Source organism: Oryzias latipes, chromosome 1 (genome assembly GCF_002234675.1).
Source record: "Oryzias latipes chromosome 1, ASM223467v1".
NCBI classification, from domain to species: Eukaryota; Metazoa; Chordata; class Actinopteri; order Beloniformes; family Adrianichthyidae; genus Oryzias; species Oryzias latipes.
This window is the reverse complement of record NC_019859.2, coordinates 9,190,941-9,208,985: the sequence shown is the minus strand read 5'-3', so window position 1 is coordinate 9,208,985 and position 18,045 is coordinate 9,190,941. Positions and strand designations below refer to the sequence as shown.

Below are 18,045 nucleotides of genomic sequence, written 5' to 3'. Positions count from 1 at the left end.
CAAAGTGACTCAATTGACAATTCAATTTGTATTGTGATCATGCAATTTGAGAGAAATACAATAATTCACCTTACATTGTTTTAATAAAATCTAAAACGGAAGCAAAATCTATTGAATTTTCCATTGTCATTCAAATGAAAATGCATTGCATTGATTTAGCTTTTTTCTATTAAAAACTAACTGTTATTTTCAAAATGTAAAATTGAATTGCATTTTTTCATATTGAACTTTCAATTGCAAAATGCATTTTAAAATTGCAAGCCTGACCTGCATAGAGCATTGTCAATTGAGAATGGAATATAACGTTGAATTATGGGTAGAAAAAAACGTCCATAGGTTATTGAACATAAACTTTAAAATCAAAGGAGCACACTTAGATATCACGAAACACAGAAAACATCACATAGTAAATTTACAATGCTTTTATGAAAACGTATAATGTTTGTGTGTATAGATTTGTATAATATAATGAAATGACATTTATTTTGTTGGTTAGTCATGTGACATTAGCACACACTTCAGTTGTTGTGCGTTTAATCCACTACACAGTGTTAGCAACATGATTCATAATAATTTTAAACATGAAAAATAAAATTTATATAAAAAAAAAGAGAGTTTACAGCCATTTTTCTTTTTATCAAGAAAATGAGGCCAAATTTGAATTAATTCTATGACAAATGGTCTTGACTAACGATGGATTTATTGCAGAGCCCGGTATGAGAGGGTTCATGATGGCAGGAGGAATTTTAAAGGGAGCAAATTTTGAGGCCATAATGAACAGAGTGAAGTCCCAATCATGAGACCTGCAGCCATTTTGATTTCTCAGAGAAGCATGCATATCAGCCTCAGTGGGATGAATAGAAACCAAGCATTCCTCTGTTGTTATTACCAGTCAAACTGCCTTTCTGAATGTGGCATTACAGAGATAATCCACTGGGAAATGCTTCCTCAGCATTAATGCATCGACAGTGTGACAGAAAATGGACACAATAAGATGTGTTTTCCATTAAAAGTGCCCTGATTATCTTTATGAACTGGAGCAGATCTGGAGGGAGCAGTGGCCTAATCCGCCTTTCATTTCTATCCACTACCCACTGCTGTCAAAGCCGCAATTATATTTGCTTATTTTTCTCTTAAAAGGCCCTGAATTCAGAGCTTTTCTGAACACACCATTAAGCTTTTTTTTCCAAAACTATAATAGTAATTTTATTTCAACTGACCTACCACTCATTTTGCTTAAAACTATGTTATATGTGAAGGGTTTGGAATCAGCTTTTGTGTGACGACAGCTACAGTATGAACTCATTTAAAGACCCACTACAATGAAAATCACGACTTTGGTGTTTTTAACGTGTTCTTGTGGCATTTATCTCTTGAAAATGAAGAAAAGTGAGCTCAAGATAGCATTTTGAGTACTAATACATCCGAAAAACAGAGCTTATTTGTGATGTAGAAAATTAGCTGTGCAGGCCATTAGGGTCCCTGCTCTGCAACGGGGAGGAGGAGGGGGGCCGGGTTGCTCTGTGGCAGCGGTCCCACCCACAACTCCGGCTCTCTAGTTTTGGGGGGTGAAAAATTACATTATTAGACGATAATTGAACTGAATTAAACTGATTATTTTGCTTTTCAAAGGATTTTTTTATTAGGTGCCTTATCTTGACCCTACAGGACCCTTGATTTGGCTCATCACCTCTGCAGAAACCTCATGAGTCACAAAAACAGGCAGAACTCTGGAGGATACTGGTGTAGAATATAAGCTACAACTGAAATTAAACTAAGAGGTAAAAACCTTTAAATGCGTATTTGATTTTTTTCCCCCAGACTCTTCAATTTAACACCCAAATTTCACCTGTCAATAAAAATTTAGTGAAAGTAAGGGAAATGTAATTGCTTTTTGTGCCTGTGCTCGCTCGGCTTCACGCCTAATAACTTTAATGTAGTTAAATCTGTAAAACTTTTATGATTTAGAATGAACTGACTTACGCTGGCAGCTTTAGTTACCATCAAATCCATTTTATCTAACCTGCAACAGTTCCTTTACAGAGACGCACTGCTCACCAGGAAAACATGCTGACCAGATTGTTCTTTTTTGATCAGATAATGACATGCAAACTTCAAATACGTCCCTCCAACGCACTGCTAACAGAAAAAGCTGAGCAACACAGTTACAGGTTATTTGGGTCTTCATAGGTTCATATATGAAGCTATCAAACAAATGTTTATTCACACTGCCTAAGGGAGTCATGCAAGTCAGCTAATTTATCATTTATCACAGGTGATACACAAGATCCAGGAAAAAGTCATGATACACAGCAGGAAAACTTTTCTTTGCTCTTGCTACATCTTTTAAAGTTTGACTTAGGTTTAGGTGGAGAAATTTTGAAGATCTTTTATGTTTGTCTATAGATAATATCACTTAACATAGTCTAAAATCTAAGCTTTGAAAAAGGCAACTAGCTCACGAAAAGAGCAAGAATCAATACAATTTTTGTTAATGACTACTGGCAATACCAAAGACATGTTTTTGATTTTCCTTTTCTTTAACTGTGCCATCTGATAGAAATCCAACTTTGAAATTCTAGCAGAGATGAAAGCAAAAATGTTGCATCTAGTTTTTAAAGTCTTAAAAATGTTTCTTTCTTTCTTTAAAGCACAGCTAAAAATGCTGTATCTTTTGACAAACTCAAAAGCACAATAGTTGAAATAGTCATGTAAAACAGTGGTTCCCAACCTCTGGGCCACGGACTGGTATCGGTCCGAGGAGTTGGTACCGGGCTGCACGGAAAAAGACTATGTCTATTCAACTATTTAATTTATAATCTGATTCTGAAGGAAGTTTAATTTTGGAAAACTACTGGATTCTCTCCACCACACCCAGCTTATTCTTGAGACATGTCAAGTTTCTTGCTCATATCAATAATTTCTAAAAGCGGCTGCACCAACTGAACCAACTAGCAAAGCACAAAATACTAACATATTTGGAAAGTTTCTTTTCGCAGAAAAGAACCAGTGAGGACACAGAAAAAGAGCATTTGACTTCAAAATAAAAGGAAGCAGCATTTAAAAGACAAAACCAGGAGTCTTTACTCCAGATTTGTAATAGATAATGTTTAGCAACCAGCTTCCTATCGCTACGAAGATGCAGAACATAAAGTTGCTCAAACCTTTTATTATTATATTTTAAAAATAGCAGTTGCAGCAACTTTTTTTTCAATGCATTAATCTGTGGCACCTTAAAAGTTGGACAAGGTTGTATTTGGCATCTGATTTTTAACTTCTATTTTGACAGTTAGGCCCTTTAGGAGAAAATTTGTCCCACTTTTGAGGTTCCTACACGAAATCTAGCAAATAAAGTTTAAATGAGCGGCAAATATTTTACAGAAGATAAATTTCAGCCTCAAATGTTCAAGGAAACTGGAGGCTAAAAAACAAAAATAAAAATAAGACTTCAGGCTTGTACAGCCCGGTCCGAAAAATATTGTCTGACGTAAAACGATCCGGGGCCTGAAAAATGTTGGAGACCACTGATGTAGAAAAACTGTGGAGAAGCAATCCTCAGCCCTGGTCCTTAGGCTCCAGTGTCAGACATTTCTCCCCAGTTTTCCTGCTTTAACACAACAAGCACAATGATCTACTTGGTGTTTGCTCACCTGTGGGAGGAATACAAGAAATTGTATTTTTCTCCTCCATGTTTTTTAGAACTGGGCTTTTGCCTTCGTATTTTAATTACATAGACACTTAAGTTCTTGAGTTTGGGTGTGTAATGTTGGCAAAGTGAGGATAGACAATAAGCTTAAAAACAGGGAGAAATAAAACAATGTTTTTAATTAAATATTGTTACTGACAGTAAATGAAATTTACTCCAGTAGGGCATCTCTTGGTATTTTAAAATCCTTTTTTTTTCTACCTGTGCCCTCGCTGCTTCTAACTGCTGGAACACACCTGCTTGAGGTAATTAGAACAGGAATAAGAAAACCTGATTATTGCAGCAATGTGGAAATTGCTTTCCTAGAACAGCCTGAGAAATGCATAAAGTGTGGAAAAAGATTTAAAAATGAGAATTAAAACACAAACAATTAAATATTTATTAGACTTTGAGACAGAAGTAGATAAGACAGATAGTGAGACCAGGCCCAGAGGAATGCGATTGGACACACCTGTAATGCAACATGTTTCACAAATTGCAAAGAAGCCAAAGCATGCCAGTTAATTAAAGCTCTCCTTTTGCAGAACCTCCACGAGATGCTCTGCGCTAGGAAACTGTTTTTAAATACTTGCAGTATTTTCTCCTGTTTGATCTGCAATGGAGAAATGTGCCTCTAAAGCAACATTTCAGTAACTTAGCAGTACACAAAAAATCTGTTTCCTTGTTGTCATGCTAGACCTTGGATACCTGGATGAAAATGCATAAATAGTGATAAAAACACAAAAAAGCTGCTTTTACCAAAGTGAAATTGAATTTATTGGACAAATATGTGTAGTTTGAGACACATTAATTCAGTTGGCTGAATTTGGAGATTCAATCACAGTAATTTAATTTGCAGAAGCTCATTCACGTGAGACGCTCCAGAAACTTTTTTTTCTTTCCCAATGCCACCACTCAGATTTTCAATCTAATCTAATTCATTAGGGTGCTGCCATCCATACAAAAGCAGAATGAAGGTTTCCTCACTCTGTGCTGCAATGCAGAGTAAAATATCTGCTAATAAAACAGGATTCATTAGACATTGATTTTCACAGTAAAAATGTTGAAACAGCTCAAGTGGACTGATAAAGAAATTGTTTGTGAGGGATGAGTAAAGCTTAAATAGATTTTATTCAGTGGTCCCCAAGCTTTTTAACGCCGCGGAGCAGTATGGCGTCATTTAAAGTTTTCCCGGACCGGTCTTTAAGATGTGGCGGCAGTGGCGCCTCCAGAAATTTTTCATGGAGGTGGCCAGTAGGGGGCCACATTAAATCTTGGGGTGGCACACAAAAACCATGAGCTATCATTTTAAAATTTATTCTACTAAAGGTAGTAAAACAACCTTTAGAAAACTAACAGAAAGTTAAATGCCTACTGATATTTTGTAGAACATTAACTTATAGTAGATACTACTATAGATACTAGTAGCTATCATTAGTAGATACTACTATAGATACTAGTAGCTATCATTAGTAGATACTACTACTGATATATTTTTATTTATTTTATATACATTTAATGCCTAGGTGTGTCTGCTTGGGGTGTTCGGCTCTTGACTGGGACTTGACTGAAATCAGTTGTTCTGAAATAAAAATAAAAATACCCTTCCATGGTAATTATTAATTATATCTGTAGACATTTCTATTCAGGCTAATAAACATGAAACTGTTTCATTATTAGTGCAACATAATTCTAACGTCACCTGTTGGTCCAGGAACAGGTCGAACCCCTTTTGCTGAGTTCTGCTTTGTTTCTCTGACCAATGATGCTGACTGTACCTAGTCTGATGCTGTCTCATCTTTGTCTTCCTTATTATCTTCTGTCATTCATGCTGGCTGTGGATCATGATGCTCTGTCTCATCTTCCTCCTCCTCACAACTCCTCTGTTGCTCTCCTACCATTTCTTACCAAATTAATGCTTCTGCTGTACTTTTCTTTTCTTTAAAATAAGAATATATGTTGAATTTCTCTGCATTCTCTGAAAATTGACATACACAAGCGTCAACTAATGACTATAGGTAACTCTGTGGAAACGGGTCAAAAACATATCAAAATGTTGCGGTAACACAACAACCAGTGCTTAAATAGTGCCATAAAAATGAGAGGCGCGTGTGACAGGGACATCCTTTTTTACGTATTAATAAAAAGTAATGGCACCTCCACCACCGCTGATGATGTGGCGTATTTGCACCAAGTATTTGCGCACAATACAGATCAGGTGATCTAAAGTACAGTAAAGAGATTGTTAAAAGACACCACAGGAAATATTTAACAGGCATGAAAAGAAATGTAGTGCTTTGGGATGTGTGATTGTGTGTGTGCGTGTGCATGTGTGTCCGTGCGTGCACGCTGAAACCGGTGCTCCCGCGATGCAGGAAGGGAGGGGGGCAGCGCGTGTGTGGAGCGCATACATGCGAAGTCAGTCGCCGTTTTGGACTTTAGGAAAAAGTAATAAAGAAAGTTTCTCTTGAAGAACTGAGACTGGTTCTTTTGTTTAACCTGCCCCGGAGGCTCTGAGGGTTCGAACGAGGAAGTGAACCCCAAAGGAAGATAAGCCTCACTGTCTTATCCATGTTCTGCATCCAGCGTCTTTAGCTTTAGATGTCCGCGCACGCAAAGGCAGCAGGGAGGGGAGGGGGTGTGGGCCGGTTTAGGTGATCAGAGACTTGCCGCCTGTACATTTGGGATAAAATGCACAACTGATGCTACCACAGTTTATAGTGGCTAGTGGGGTGGCCCCTGGGGTGGTCAGGTGTCGGCCACCCCCTGGTGGCGCCACTGTGTGGCGGACAACTATTGTAACAAAGCTACGATGAAGGAGGAACAGAGACTTGACAATACAAACTCTATGCTTTTATTTTGACAAGCATGTCAATGTACATCGCATAGGTCTCTTCATCCTCTTCCGTTCCTAAACTCATGCTGCAAAAAAGAAGTACTGTCTATTAAATGTAGCTTTCTTTTTTTTGGAAGTTGAATGTTCCTCTTCTGTCTCCTGGCTGGGCCTTCTCCTCGTGGCAAAGAAACTCTCCAGATGTTTGTTTTTACTCATTTTGCTAGCTCCTGGGTTCTATTTTAGCGGTAACCTATCACGTGACCGAAAAGAGCGCCTTGGCCTCCGTCAAGAGTGACAAAGACAGATGTAACAGAGAATTGGGCGATTTTTCAAAATAAAACATCTTTCAGATTTCGGAATTAATAAAACGGAAGTAATAAAAGTTATTTATTCTATCTGTGCGGCCCGGTACCAAATGACCCAAGGACCGGTACCAGTCTGCGGCCCGGGGGTTGGGGACCGCTGGTTTTATTGACAGACCGTTACCAAAGTTACCTGAGTGCGGAGTTAAGCCGCCACGATTGGAAACGGGAGGAGCTTGGAAAGCGTAGACGACGTCGCTGTCAGCAATCATGGTCAGTTCATCCTCGTCTGAGAAAGAGCGCTGGAAACCGGTGGAGTAGAGTTCCGCAAGAATAACCTGGACAAGCAAAGAAACGTGGTTGTGACGGGATGTATGGATAACAAGGTATCAAAATATAGACAATAAAAGTACAGGTGTAATTTCTAGATATTTAAAATTATGTAAATTACTTCAGGGTTTTGTGCCAAAACCCGCCCACCACAAATGCTGGACTGGGTTTCTCTCTTTTTATTGATTTATTCATCTATTGTCCGATTCTAATTTTAATTGTAAAGTCCTTCGAGTTGTGCAACTTTTTATAAAGTTTGACTGATTGATTGATTGATTGATTGATTGAATAAATACTTATTGATATTGATTGTCATTTTACTTTGGCACATTTGAGTTCTGTTTATATATCCTAAAATGTGGCAAATTATTTTTTTTACCAAAATGTTGAAAAACAAATTACAAGTTTAAAATAAGTTCTTTTTAGGGGGAATTTTCCCTTTAGCTTGATGTTTTAGTGCTTGTGTTTGGTCATGTTATGTTTGAATCCTGTCCCCTGTCAGTTACAACAGGTTCCTGTTCATAATTATCTCAGCTGTTTTCATTTCTGTGAATTTTGAAGTCCCAAAACAACTATATTTTTATTTATTGTAAAAAAGTTCCAAGTGGTATTTTAATCCTAATTATTATTTTGCAGTTTTTAGCCAAAAATCAAAAAACCTGTGTTGTTTTTCTGAGACATATTTTCCACAGAGTGGTCAGAGTTAATCAGAAATTTGACTGTTGGCACGGAAGTAACCCTCTGCTGATATCCCATGATCCCTTTGTTTGCACTCTCTCTCTCTAGCTTACAGCCCCTCATAACCCATTATAAGATAAGAGGGGCAACAATACTGGAGCTATCCAGCCGTACAGTTTTGAGCCGGACACCAGCTCCGATGAGAAAAAAAGGCCTTAATGTATTTATGTATCTGGACTTTAGTCCGCCCATTTCAGCTGCTGCATCAAAAACAGAGCTTTTTCTATTCATGGATTTTTATCTGCTTAACACGATTTGAATGAAGAAATACTCAAACACAGTTATAACATTTCAATCTCTTTATATCTGTCCTCCATCATGTAAAAAATGCTATAAGAACATGTTAAAACTACTAAAAACACAATTTCCCTTGGAGTGTCTGTTTATGTGTCTTGTTTTTAGTTCACTCTTGTCAGGTCATTTGCTTTGTGGCCTTTTTTGTTTCTCCTTGTTAAGGTTTCTGCCACCAAGCCTGGTCTCCTGCACATTGGGTCAAATACCACCAGTTCCTGACAATTTCCTATTTGGGAACAGTCAAAATAATTCTGTTCTTTCATATTTTTGCTGTCTATTTTTATTAAAATATATTCATTCATTCATTCATTCATTTTCTTAACCGTTTTATCCCTTTCGGGGTCACGGGGCTGCCGGAGCCTATCCCGGCCACTTGTGGGCGAAGGCAGGGGGGACACCCTGAACAAGTCGCCAGTTTGTTGCAGGGTAGAATGTCCTCACTCACACACTCATTCACTCCCGCACTCACACCTATGGTCAATTTAGAGTTGCCAATTAACCTATGAAGCATGTTTTTGGATGGTGGGAGGAAGCCGGAGACCCTGGAGAGAACCCACGCATGCACGGGGAGAACATGCAAACTCTACACAGAAAGGTCCCCCATTGATGTTCTGTTTTTCATGTCCCCCAGCCGGGACTTGAACCGGGGTCCTTCTTGCTGTGAGGCAAGAGCGCTAACCACTGCGCCACCATGCAGCCCTTATTATTATTAAAATATATAAACGTAATTAATTAAATAAAACAAGTATCACGTGTCCAAAGACCTCCACTTTACTTTACATTTTTCAAATAATTTAACTATTTGATCTTTATTTTTCCCAGAATAAATGTGGCTGGTGAAAGGGCTTTAGGAATCTACCAGCTACTTACCGGTAGGTCAAAAATTAAAAAAAAGAATATTTAAAGGCTGTCTTCTATAATACTGAACAACAAGCATTGTATTATAATGACTTAAGATACAATTTACAAAGCTGAACTAATGTGTTGCTCAAAACTATGTTATTAATTCAAATGATTTTTATTTTGACAGCTTTTTGGGGACACTCAAAACTTCTTGAAAACGCCTCATGTTTTTAAGTCAAGTTACTTGGATCCAAACCAAACTCACGTTACTTTCATTTGATTCTGACATTAATGCTGTGAGCTTGTTGTGTTTTTTTGAGTACACACCTGATCGGGGGCGATGTTGCCCTCAGCCGCCGTCATAGTTCTCAGGGTGGAGATGGAGCCAAACAGAGGCACAGCGAGCCCCACCCTCACATACCTCTGACCCTTGGCACTGAACACCAGCGTCACACATAAGGCTCTGTGGAGTGAAGCACAATCAGGTTGTTGTTTATTTGCGAGTAATTTTGTGTACGACACAAAAGACGGAAGGGATATAAATTACAATCAACAGCTAAATTAGGAAGTAATTTTGATTTTCCCTGTTTACGTTCATGCACATTCCAAACCCAGCCTGGGGTACGGAGTTAATTACATATTTGTATGCAGGTACACACGCTAGTAACAAATATATAGTGCTGCGACATGGAGCCAAAGGGAGATTAATGCATCTGTGCAGAATTCAAGAAAATCAGCAGAGAAAAGAAGAAGCAGCAGCCAAACAATTAAATACCCTGAAAATAAAAAGTTCAGGTTTTAAACAAAAATACCTTCTGTAAAATTAGAAAATTAGAAAATCTAGCAATTTGTGTGTCTTCACAAAGTGTGATTCTACGTTCACACCAGGCATCTGACAAACGATGTTGAACGTGCTCAAACAGAGTTCTTGAACGCTCATTTAGCCGATCGTGTTCACACTGGAAAAGCAGGGAAGGGCCTCTTCTTTATTTTATGTTTTGTGCGAAATGTGGTTTGTCCAGGTGTTTTCTTTCACAGCTTTCTTCCCATATGTAAAGACTTGGTGTCATAACATTCTGTCCAGGCACAAACCGCAGTTATTAATTTCCCTTCCATGATCAAATTTAAAACGGTTGGAACTTCCTTGAATTAAAGGGGATGCCATCCATCCGTCGCTACCAAATTCCAGTCCCTGATTGGTCAGAAGAGAACCTGGTTCGGCCTTTAACCAATGTTCAATGGCCACGAGTTTTGTGCACAGAGCCAGAAAAAAGCTGTAAAAACTTGCGTGAATGCAGGATTTGTGAATGCAGAAGCCCATTTACATTGATTGATTTACATCAACTTTTCACTGGAAGTGGTTGTTTGAAAGCCTGTTGCTGAGGGCGGTGTGAAATTAGCTTGAGTGCATTGCCTTTTTTTTATTTTTTTCACATTACCCATAAAGAAGCTGGTTATCATAGCTTAAAATGTCCCCTTCTTCTTTTCTGTAGACAGTTTAGTGAAGCAGGAAAGAGAATTTTGCAATAAATCTTAAAAAAGAGAATATGCTATCTACTTAAAACTGTAGTAATGAGATGCTATGACGTACACACAACCTCAACAGAAGACAGTTGAAACGTGAGTGTAAACTACATCTTTATTATTCATTTGTCTGGCAAAAAAAACAAAAAAATTTCTTCCAAACAGAAGTACTACTGAAAGTTTTTTTCTTTTTGCAACCAATCTGAGGGCCGACTATGAAGGATGTAGGTGCATTACAGGGCAGACGGGAAGACGGACAAACGGACAGACAGACGGATGGATAACCGCTTTAAATGAATACATATATAATAAAGAAATACAGCAAGGATTGGGATTGTATGCATTCTTCCCACTACCTTTCAAGCAAATTAAACTCTATTTGACTTTATTTGATCATCATCATATTTATTGAATGTACTTTGACGTGTGTGTAATGTTTTCATTATTGCAAAAACATTTATTATGAGTAATTATACCATCAAGAAGATGGCTTTTTCTTACATCTTCATTATTTTTCATTATTTTCTAATCAATGTATTTAACAAATTTTGAAATGGGCTAGATCTGCAATTTGTAATGATTTATTGTAATATCCCATAATTGAAACCAATAAATCCATTGAGAAGATTATTAAATCAGAACATAAAGGAAACAAAACATTTTGAACAAAAATGTAAAGATAAAAATGAAGCCTTGAAAAATAAAAACAAAAAGGATGAAAACAGTAAGCGGTGATATTTGCACTTTCCATTTCCCATCATGCATTATTCAGGTGAGTAATGTAGTGCAGCCTCTCACTTACCCAGATGATTCCATCAAAAAATCTGCCAACTGGATTTTGTTTATCTTTTTTTATTTCATTGATTTATCTTCTTTTTTTATCCACTACTTCAGGTGAGTTATGTGTTACCAGGCGGGAGATTGACAGCATACAGCTAAAGATCCGAGCAGATGGTTTTCTTTTTTCTTTTCTTTCCCCAATATTACTCAGCGGTGAGACGCAAATGTGAAATGAAACAGGATAAAGAGCGTGGGAAGGCTCTCGACAGGAACGGGAAGAGTTGCTAGCCCATTTTTTCAGCTCCTCAGCCCTCCTGCTGTTACAGAGTCTGCTCATCTTTAATAAACAACAAGCTCTCATATGTTCTCACATCAGCTTGCTGAAATACACACAACTTCCAAGCTGAAAAAGGGGGGGGGATCCTTAGAAGCTATGCTATAGATGTTAAAGGCACGTAAATGTTTCCACACCTTTTAGATCATAGATTCTAAGTGCTGCATAGGTTTGGAATGGGTAGTCGTATTTTTTAGCACTGACAAATAATTTCTCGCAGCCCATGAACAGCAGCCTCATAGGCATGGCTTGGAGCGGAAAAAATGGACCGAATGACCACTGTAGCCAGGCATTATGGGATGTAGCTGAGCAATGATGTGACACAGCAATCCATTAAAATTTGGTTGCATAAATCCAGGCTAAATAAAACAACTTTTAAAGTGTTATACATTGCTTCTCACCATCTTCCCAACAATCAATGACTGAAGAGATCTTTAGTCACATGTTTTTGTTTACAAGTTTCGGTTCGAAAGAGGGATGTCTGCTTGACTCAATCTGGAAAAATTTAGCGGACTCCGTCTTGGCCAACAGACTTTTCCAATCTGAATATGCCCTTAGTGTTTAGGTGCCCTCACTCTTTTAAGCAATTTAGTGGATTTTCCAACTGACATTTTGGTATGGAGCTACCTGTTTTAGCTCCTTGTCTTGGGCAAATCCAGAAGGGAATTCTACTGTTTCACAAACAGTTACTATCCTCAGTGTCTCACTTTACTTTTTATTAACTGAATCCTAGCTTTTTATATTCTATCATCTACATTGCTATAGTAGCCTAAAAGGCACAAAAAAAGCATTCGCTGAAGCGAACTAAAACACAAACTTCATTAAGAAGGTTACCCCTGTGGTGAAAGGTCAAACACTTGGAAAAAAACACACACAGTTACGGCCATTTTTAATTTTTCTCTCTGTCATGCGGACATTATCTGCAGTGCCCACGCTTTGATGGCATGCTGGCAGCTGGATGCTGCTGCTGTTTCTCAGGGGGGCTCAGACTTATCAGGCATTCAGCTGGGATAGCGCTGCAGCAGGACAGTGCGCCGAGGCCACAGCATGTGCGCGCCTGTCTGGTCAGTGCAGAAGCCTGGAATTCATTTCCATCTGCCACTGCGGGAAACCGCCACACACTGCCAGAGATGTCAAACTGTCCGGATGCAGACGTGCAGGGAAGATGCAGAGCTGTGGCATCTGCATGCTTGGAGATAGGGAGATGCATTGCATTCACCATGCGGGAAAACTAAAGTGGATGTAGAAGGAAAAAATCTCTGGATTTGGGGCAGAGAGGTGCAATAGTAAAGAACTATTGCAGTTTAATTAGGAAAGTGGTTGTTGTACTTGTTTTTTTCTTTTCTCTGAACTAAAACTACATGGACTGATAACATCTGTATCCTACCTTTTCACATCAGTTTTACAGATACCCTAAAATCATCTTTTAATCTATTATAAAAGCGTTGCCAGTGGTGTTTTAATCATGACTATGCCGTTTTTAGCCTAAATCAAAACATTTCTGTTGTTTTCTAGGACATAGATTCTGTGGCATGCATTAGAAAGTTGCGTCCGAGTTGTGGTTGGGACCGATGGCTTGGAGCAACCCCACCCCCTCTCCAGTCTTCGTTCCTGAGAGCTTTCAGGAACGAAACAAAGACGTGCATCTATTTGTCTACATGGGGATGCATCAGAATAGAGCGGAGCAGGGAGCTTGTGGCCCGTTTTGGCCTCGTCTGCTCTTTATTCACATTATTTTAACAAAGAAACTGATTAAAAAAGCCCTTTCAAGCTCAGTTTTCTTTAGACATGTCTGCCATCCTAAGAAAAATGCCACAACAACATGTCAACAAAAACACACACAAAAAAAACTTTTCATCAGTTTTAAATATTGACATATTCCAGCCAAAGTTTTTACTTCAGATTCTATCTAAGACTGTAAAACAAAGTTTGTCAGACAGAAGTTGTCAAAATACGTTTTTCTTCATTATACCTAGAGGAAACGTTAATTAACAATGATAATTTTATTAAAACTCTGCATAAAACTAATGCCTTTCTTTAAATGTTTTGTTTTTTTGTTTGTCGCCTCCCACAGAAAGGTGTTGTTAGCAGGACAGAAGTGTGAGGCATGTCACCAAATCTGCTACCCTGATGGTGCTAGGCGTCTCCGAATTACAAGATTGCAACATTTCTTTAGTAAACAACTGAAAACATAAATGAGAAGTGAAAGAATAGAAACCACTTGGTGTAACAGCAAATACTTGAAGCATAAAGGATGGAAAACGGATTAAGAAAGTCTCAACCTCCAGAGGATCTTATTACTTAAAATACAGACCTCAAAATGTGTCAATTTATTGAAAATAGCCTAAATAAACCTTATTTTGATACAAACAAATTTCTGTAATGTTGGAAGTGGCGAACAAAAAGCAAGAACATTCCTGAAGATACAGGTAACATTTTTAAACTCACTGTTGGGTTAGTTTTGGCAGTGAACTACTGTCAAATAGTAGCAGAAAATAATTTTAAAAAATTCTGGACGCAAATAATAAAGAACTATAATTATAACCAGCAGTTGTAAGATCAAAATTAGGCAAGTAATCGTCTTTTATCGCCTAAAATCTGAAGAAGCTGGCATTTGTTTGTGCCTATTTTTATAGACTCTAAAAATAGCTCTTCAAATAGATGATATGATGCTTCTGTAAAAGATGCTTCTATTAAAAACTCACATACCAGGTTACTCAGTGCACACTGTGTGTGGGTTTGTTACCTGGTTTGCCGCAGGGGAATAGGAAGAGAGATGCATAAAAACGGGTCAAAAGTGTTGCTCTGCTTAAGGCAATGGGGGCACGTCAGAGAAGACCTGGAGACAAACACACAAACAGAGGAGAGGTTACAGTCTCTCAATTATTCAAAAAACAGAGCATTTGTAAAAAATAAAAATTGAAGAAAGACAAAAAATTAATAACAATAGAATTTGACAGTGTAATTTGCCCAAATCGGTGGCTGTAAGGTATTCTGCTAAAAGGGTTAAACTCAGACACTGTCGTTATCATGAATATAAAGCTATAAATTGAGGTTCAGACAGATTTATGAACTTCTTAAAATCCCAATTAAGGAGGAAGTGTGCACTCTTTCACAGTCTTAATGCAGACAGCATTTTAAATGTGCAGAGTCGTTGTGAATAGACCATGCGAGTTCCTTTCAGCCGCTGAGAAAAGGCAACAGCAAGGCAACAGAGGTGAGATGCTTTTTTATTAGGTTTCCCAGAATAGTAATGAGAATTTATGGCACAGTTAAGTAACAGTTCATATGAGCTAGAAAATAGAATAAAAGTGGAGGAAAAAGTGGTAAATAAGTAAAAGAAATTGAAAAAAAAGAAAGAAAAGTGGAAATGAAAGAGATGGACAAAGCAGAAATGTTGGGACAGTTCTGAAACAAAGAGAAATAAAGCAGCAGAACAGAAAGAAAAAACTTAAGAAAAGCTACAAAGCTGAGAGATTAATGACAAAGAATCTCTTTTTTTTTTAACAGTCAAGTGAGTAAAAGACTAGAAGGGGGAAAAAAACAGCCCTCTGACAGTATCAACACTTCCTTTCAAAGCTTTCAAGAAAGTACAAAGATTAGAAGAAAACAGGACTTTTGCTTTTGGTCCAGGAGACGTTTACAGGCAGCTTATAGACCAGCAGAGGAATCTCAGATCAAAAGCAAACAGACTGAATCCTACAACTGCAATAAAGATCTGATCTCTACAGAGTGAAAGACAGTTTTAATACTCTGGGTAATGTGCATTAAAGTGCATGCACAGTCAATTAGGCTGCAAAAAACCTGATCTGACTAAACAACATTTACACAAACGGTGTGAGCACTTTGTGTTTTCACTGCAGACATTGCTATGAATAGAGATAAAAAATATCATCCCTTAACCTGCTTTTTCTTGCCCCGGAGTCAGGTGAATTATACCCAAACAGCAAAGGTTTTGTAGTAAACACTGGCAGGTTTTTCACATTTCAGAATCACCAGCTTTTCAAAAGATCCTTCTCAAAAGCACATCATGCTCTGCTTTTATCTTTTTTGCTTTACAACCTTCTAAAAATGATGTTGCAACCCTCTTTAGAATCTAGAGTGATCATCAAACAGACGTCATTGGGCAGCGAAGGACAACAGCAGTCATTTCTCTTTACTGATAAAATGAATCAAATAGAGCCCCTGTGTGCTTTTCTTCAGTGTTCATTAAAGTCAGAGTCGCCTACTTTGGTTAAATAATGATCTAGATTTTTTTTGCCCCCCAAGATTTATTAACTAAATGCCATTAAACACCACTGGCACGAAACTGTCATCGTTTTTAATACCTGGCACAAATTTTAAATTAGATAAAAAAAAAATTTCTATCCTGAAAAACAGAAATATTTAGGAAGAAATCTCACTTTAACCTTAAAGATGGAGAAGGATAGCGAAATATATATTGGTATATATTTTTTTATGCAATTGTGGATCCACTTATACTTTAAATCCATTACGGTGTTCACAAAATTCAATTTGTTTCTCCTATAGAACCTTTTATATGCGCCCGTGTATGTATATGTACCAATCTCCCCATGCCTGCCTGTGTTTCTATTAAAAATGTTCATTTAACCTTTTACCAAAGATTTAGCTTCAATGTTTACATTCTTTCAACAACCATAACTTTTGAACCATGTACAAATTAAGATAATTCATATAATGTTGCATATTTTCAAATCTGTAAGTGGATTTGAAGATAAACATAGTCAAATAATGATTGTTCTCGAACATTTGTTCTATTAGGGTGTAAATCCAAACATTTGCATTTTTTAGGGAGTTTTTAAGTTCACAAATGTGAATTGTTTAAAGTTGTTAGTAGTAGCAAAAAATAAAAAAGTTTTAATCAGGTTACCATCACAACAAAAGCCCCAATCAAATTGAATCTTAAAACTCACTTCCTGAACTGTGGTGTTCGCCTGAATAGAAAGTGAGGCTGAGGCCTTCTGCATGTCTCCCAGGCCATTAAAAATGGATGTCACAAACAGGAAGACAGACACGGGGACACAGACTTTGACAAAGGCTCATTTAAAACCCTGAACCACAACAAACTGACACAGGCAGCCCAAACCACACGACAGCACAGCTCCAATCACAAACATTTATTCCAAATCAGAAAATTCCGGCAAGTTCCACAGGGAAAAAAAAAAATAACAAAAACATAAATAAAGCCAAAAGGAAAAAAGCAGCAAAAAAATGAGGTGGAAAGGAAAACAAAAGGAGTTCCATGGTGTCAGAGACAAAAAATACAAATAAAAATGAGCCAAACATGATGGATGTGATGCTACCTTGCATTTGGAGTCAAGGTGGGCCGAGTTTAGTGAAAACAAATGACATAAATAGGAGAGTGAAAACTGAGACTTTCAGAAGGAGTCTGGTGCAGCATACAGAAACCTGCACAAACTAACATTGTCAATATTGACCCAATACTGATCGAAGAACTCAAACAGAAAACTTTATTCAAAAATCTTGATGACTGATTCCACAAAAGCAATGAACCAGGATGCATATTATGGGGGAAAAGCCCAATCGTTTTGTATTAAGGGACTCTGATGCAGGAGACTACAGGTGGTTTTATGGTTTATGTTTACCTCATACTGCAGATACAGTTTCTTCTTTGTGATGATTGAACAATTTTAATGCCGGCAATCGCTCCAATTTATTTTGAAAGGAAGGTAAGGACGAGCAAAAGCTGCAGGTGACCAACCACAGCCCAAAGCCTGGGATGGTTTTGCATTTAAAAAAAAACCTCAATAATGTAATCAGCTGCCTTCCTGTCTATGCGCTGCTTGTAGAAAATATTTTCCTCTTAAAGTTTGTTCTCTTCCTTTAAGTTGCATGTGTGAGCTGCTCTACTTCAGGCGTTTTATTTCTTGACATTGCTTTCCACATACATGCATTCTAGAGCCACTTCAGCTGCTGTTTGCAACACAACTGTTATTTTTAAAACGCCCACATCTGATTTAGTGTTGGCCAAACTCGCTGCTTTGTTTTGTTTAGAACCTGGAGCCTCAGTTATCCTCAGTTAAACTCTTTTTTGTGTGTGGTTTCACACATGTTCTTTTATATTTTCCTTCCGCCTCCTGCTCATGAGTTTTAATATGTAATGTTGTAATAAATGCAATGCAAACAGACATATTCCTATAATTTGTATGTTAGCAGTAACTGGTAGTAGGGTAGTAGTTGAGCTTATATTTTCTCGCATTTGGGGAAATCTTAGTACCCTAGCTTTGACCAGCAGTAGCTGGAAACACACAAATCAGCCACGGAAACCTAACAACAATCTGGAGATCAAAAGTGACTAAACATAAAGAAGAAACTTTGAATCTAAAATCTTAAAACG

The 18,045-nt window shown here is 37.7% G+C and overlaps 1 protein-coding gene across 1 annotated transcript in view; it reads right to left on the bottom strand.

The window, feature by feature from the left end:
* usp43 (ubiquitin specific peptidase 43) overlaps positions 1-18,045 on the bottom strand; it is a 123,829-nt gene that overhangs the window by 65,396 nt on the left and 40,388 nt on the right. The window contains exons 4-6 of the mRNA XM_011473836.3: positions 14,413-14,505; positions 9,356-9,491; positions 7,017-7,161 (exon numbers count right to left, since the gene is read on the bottom strand). Of these exons, the coding sequence (XP_011472138.1) occupies positions 7,017-7,161; positions 9,356-9,491; positions 14,413-14,505 (374 nt within the window). The remainder of the gene's footprint in view (positions 1-7,016; positions 7,162-9,355; positions 9,492-14,412; positions 14,506-18,045) is intronic.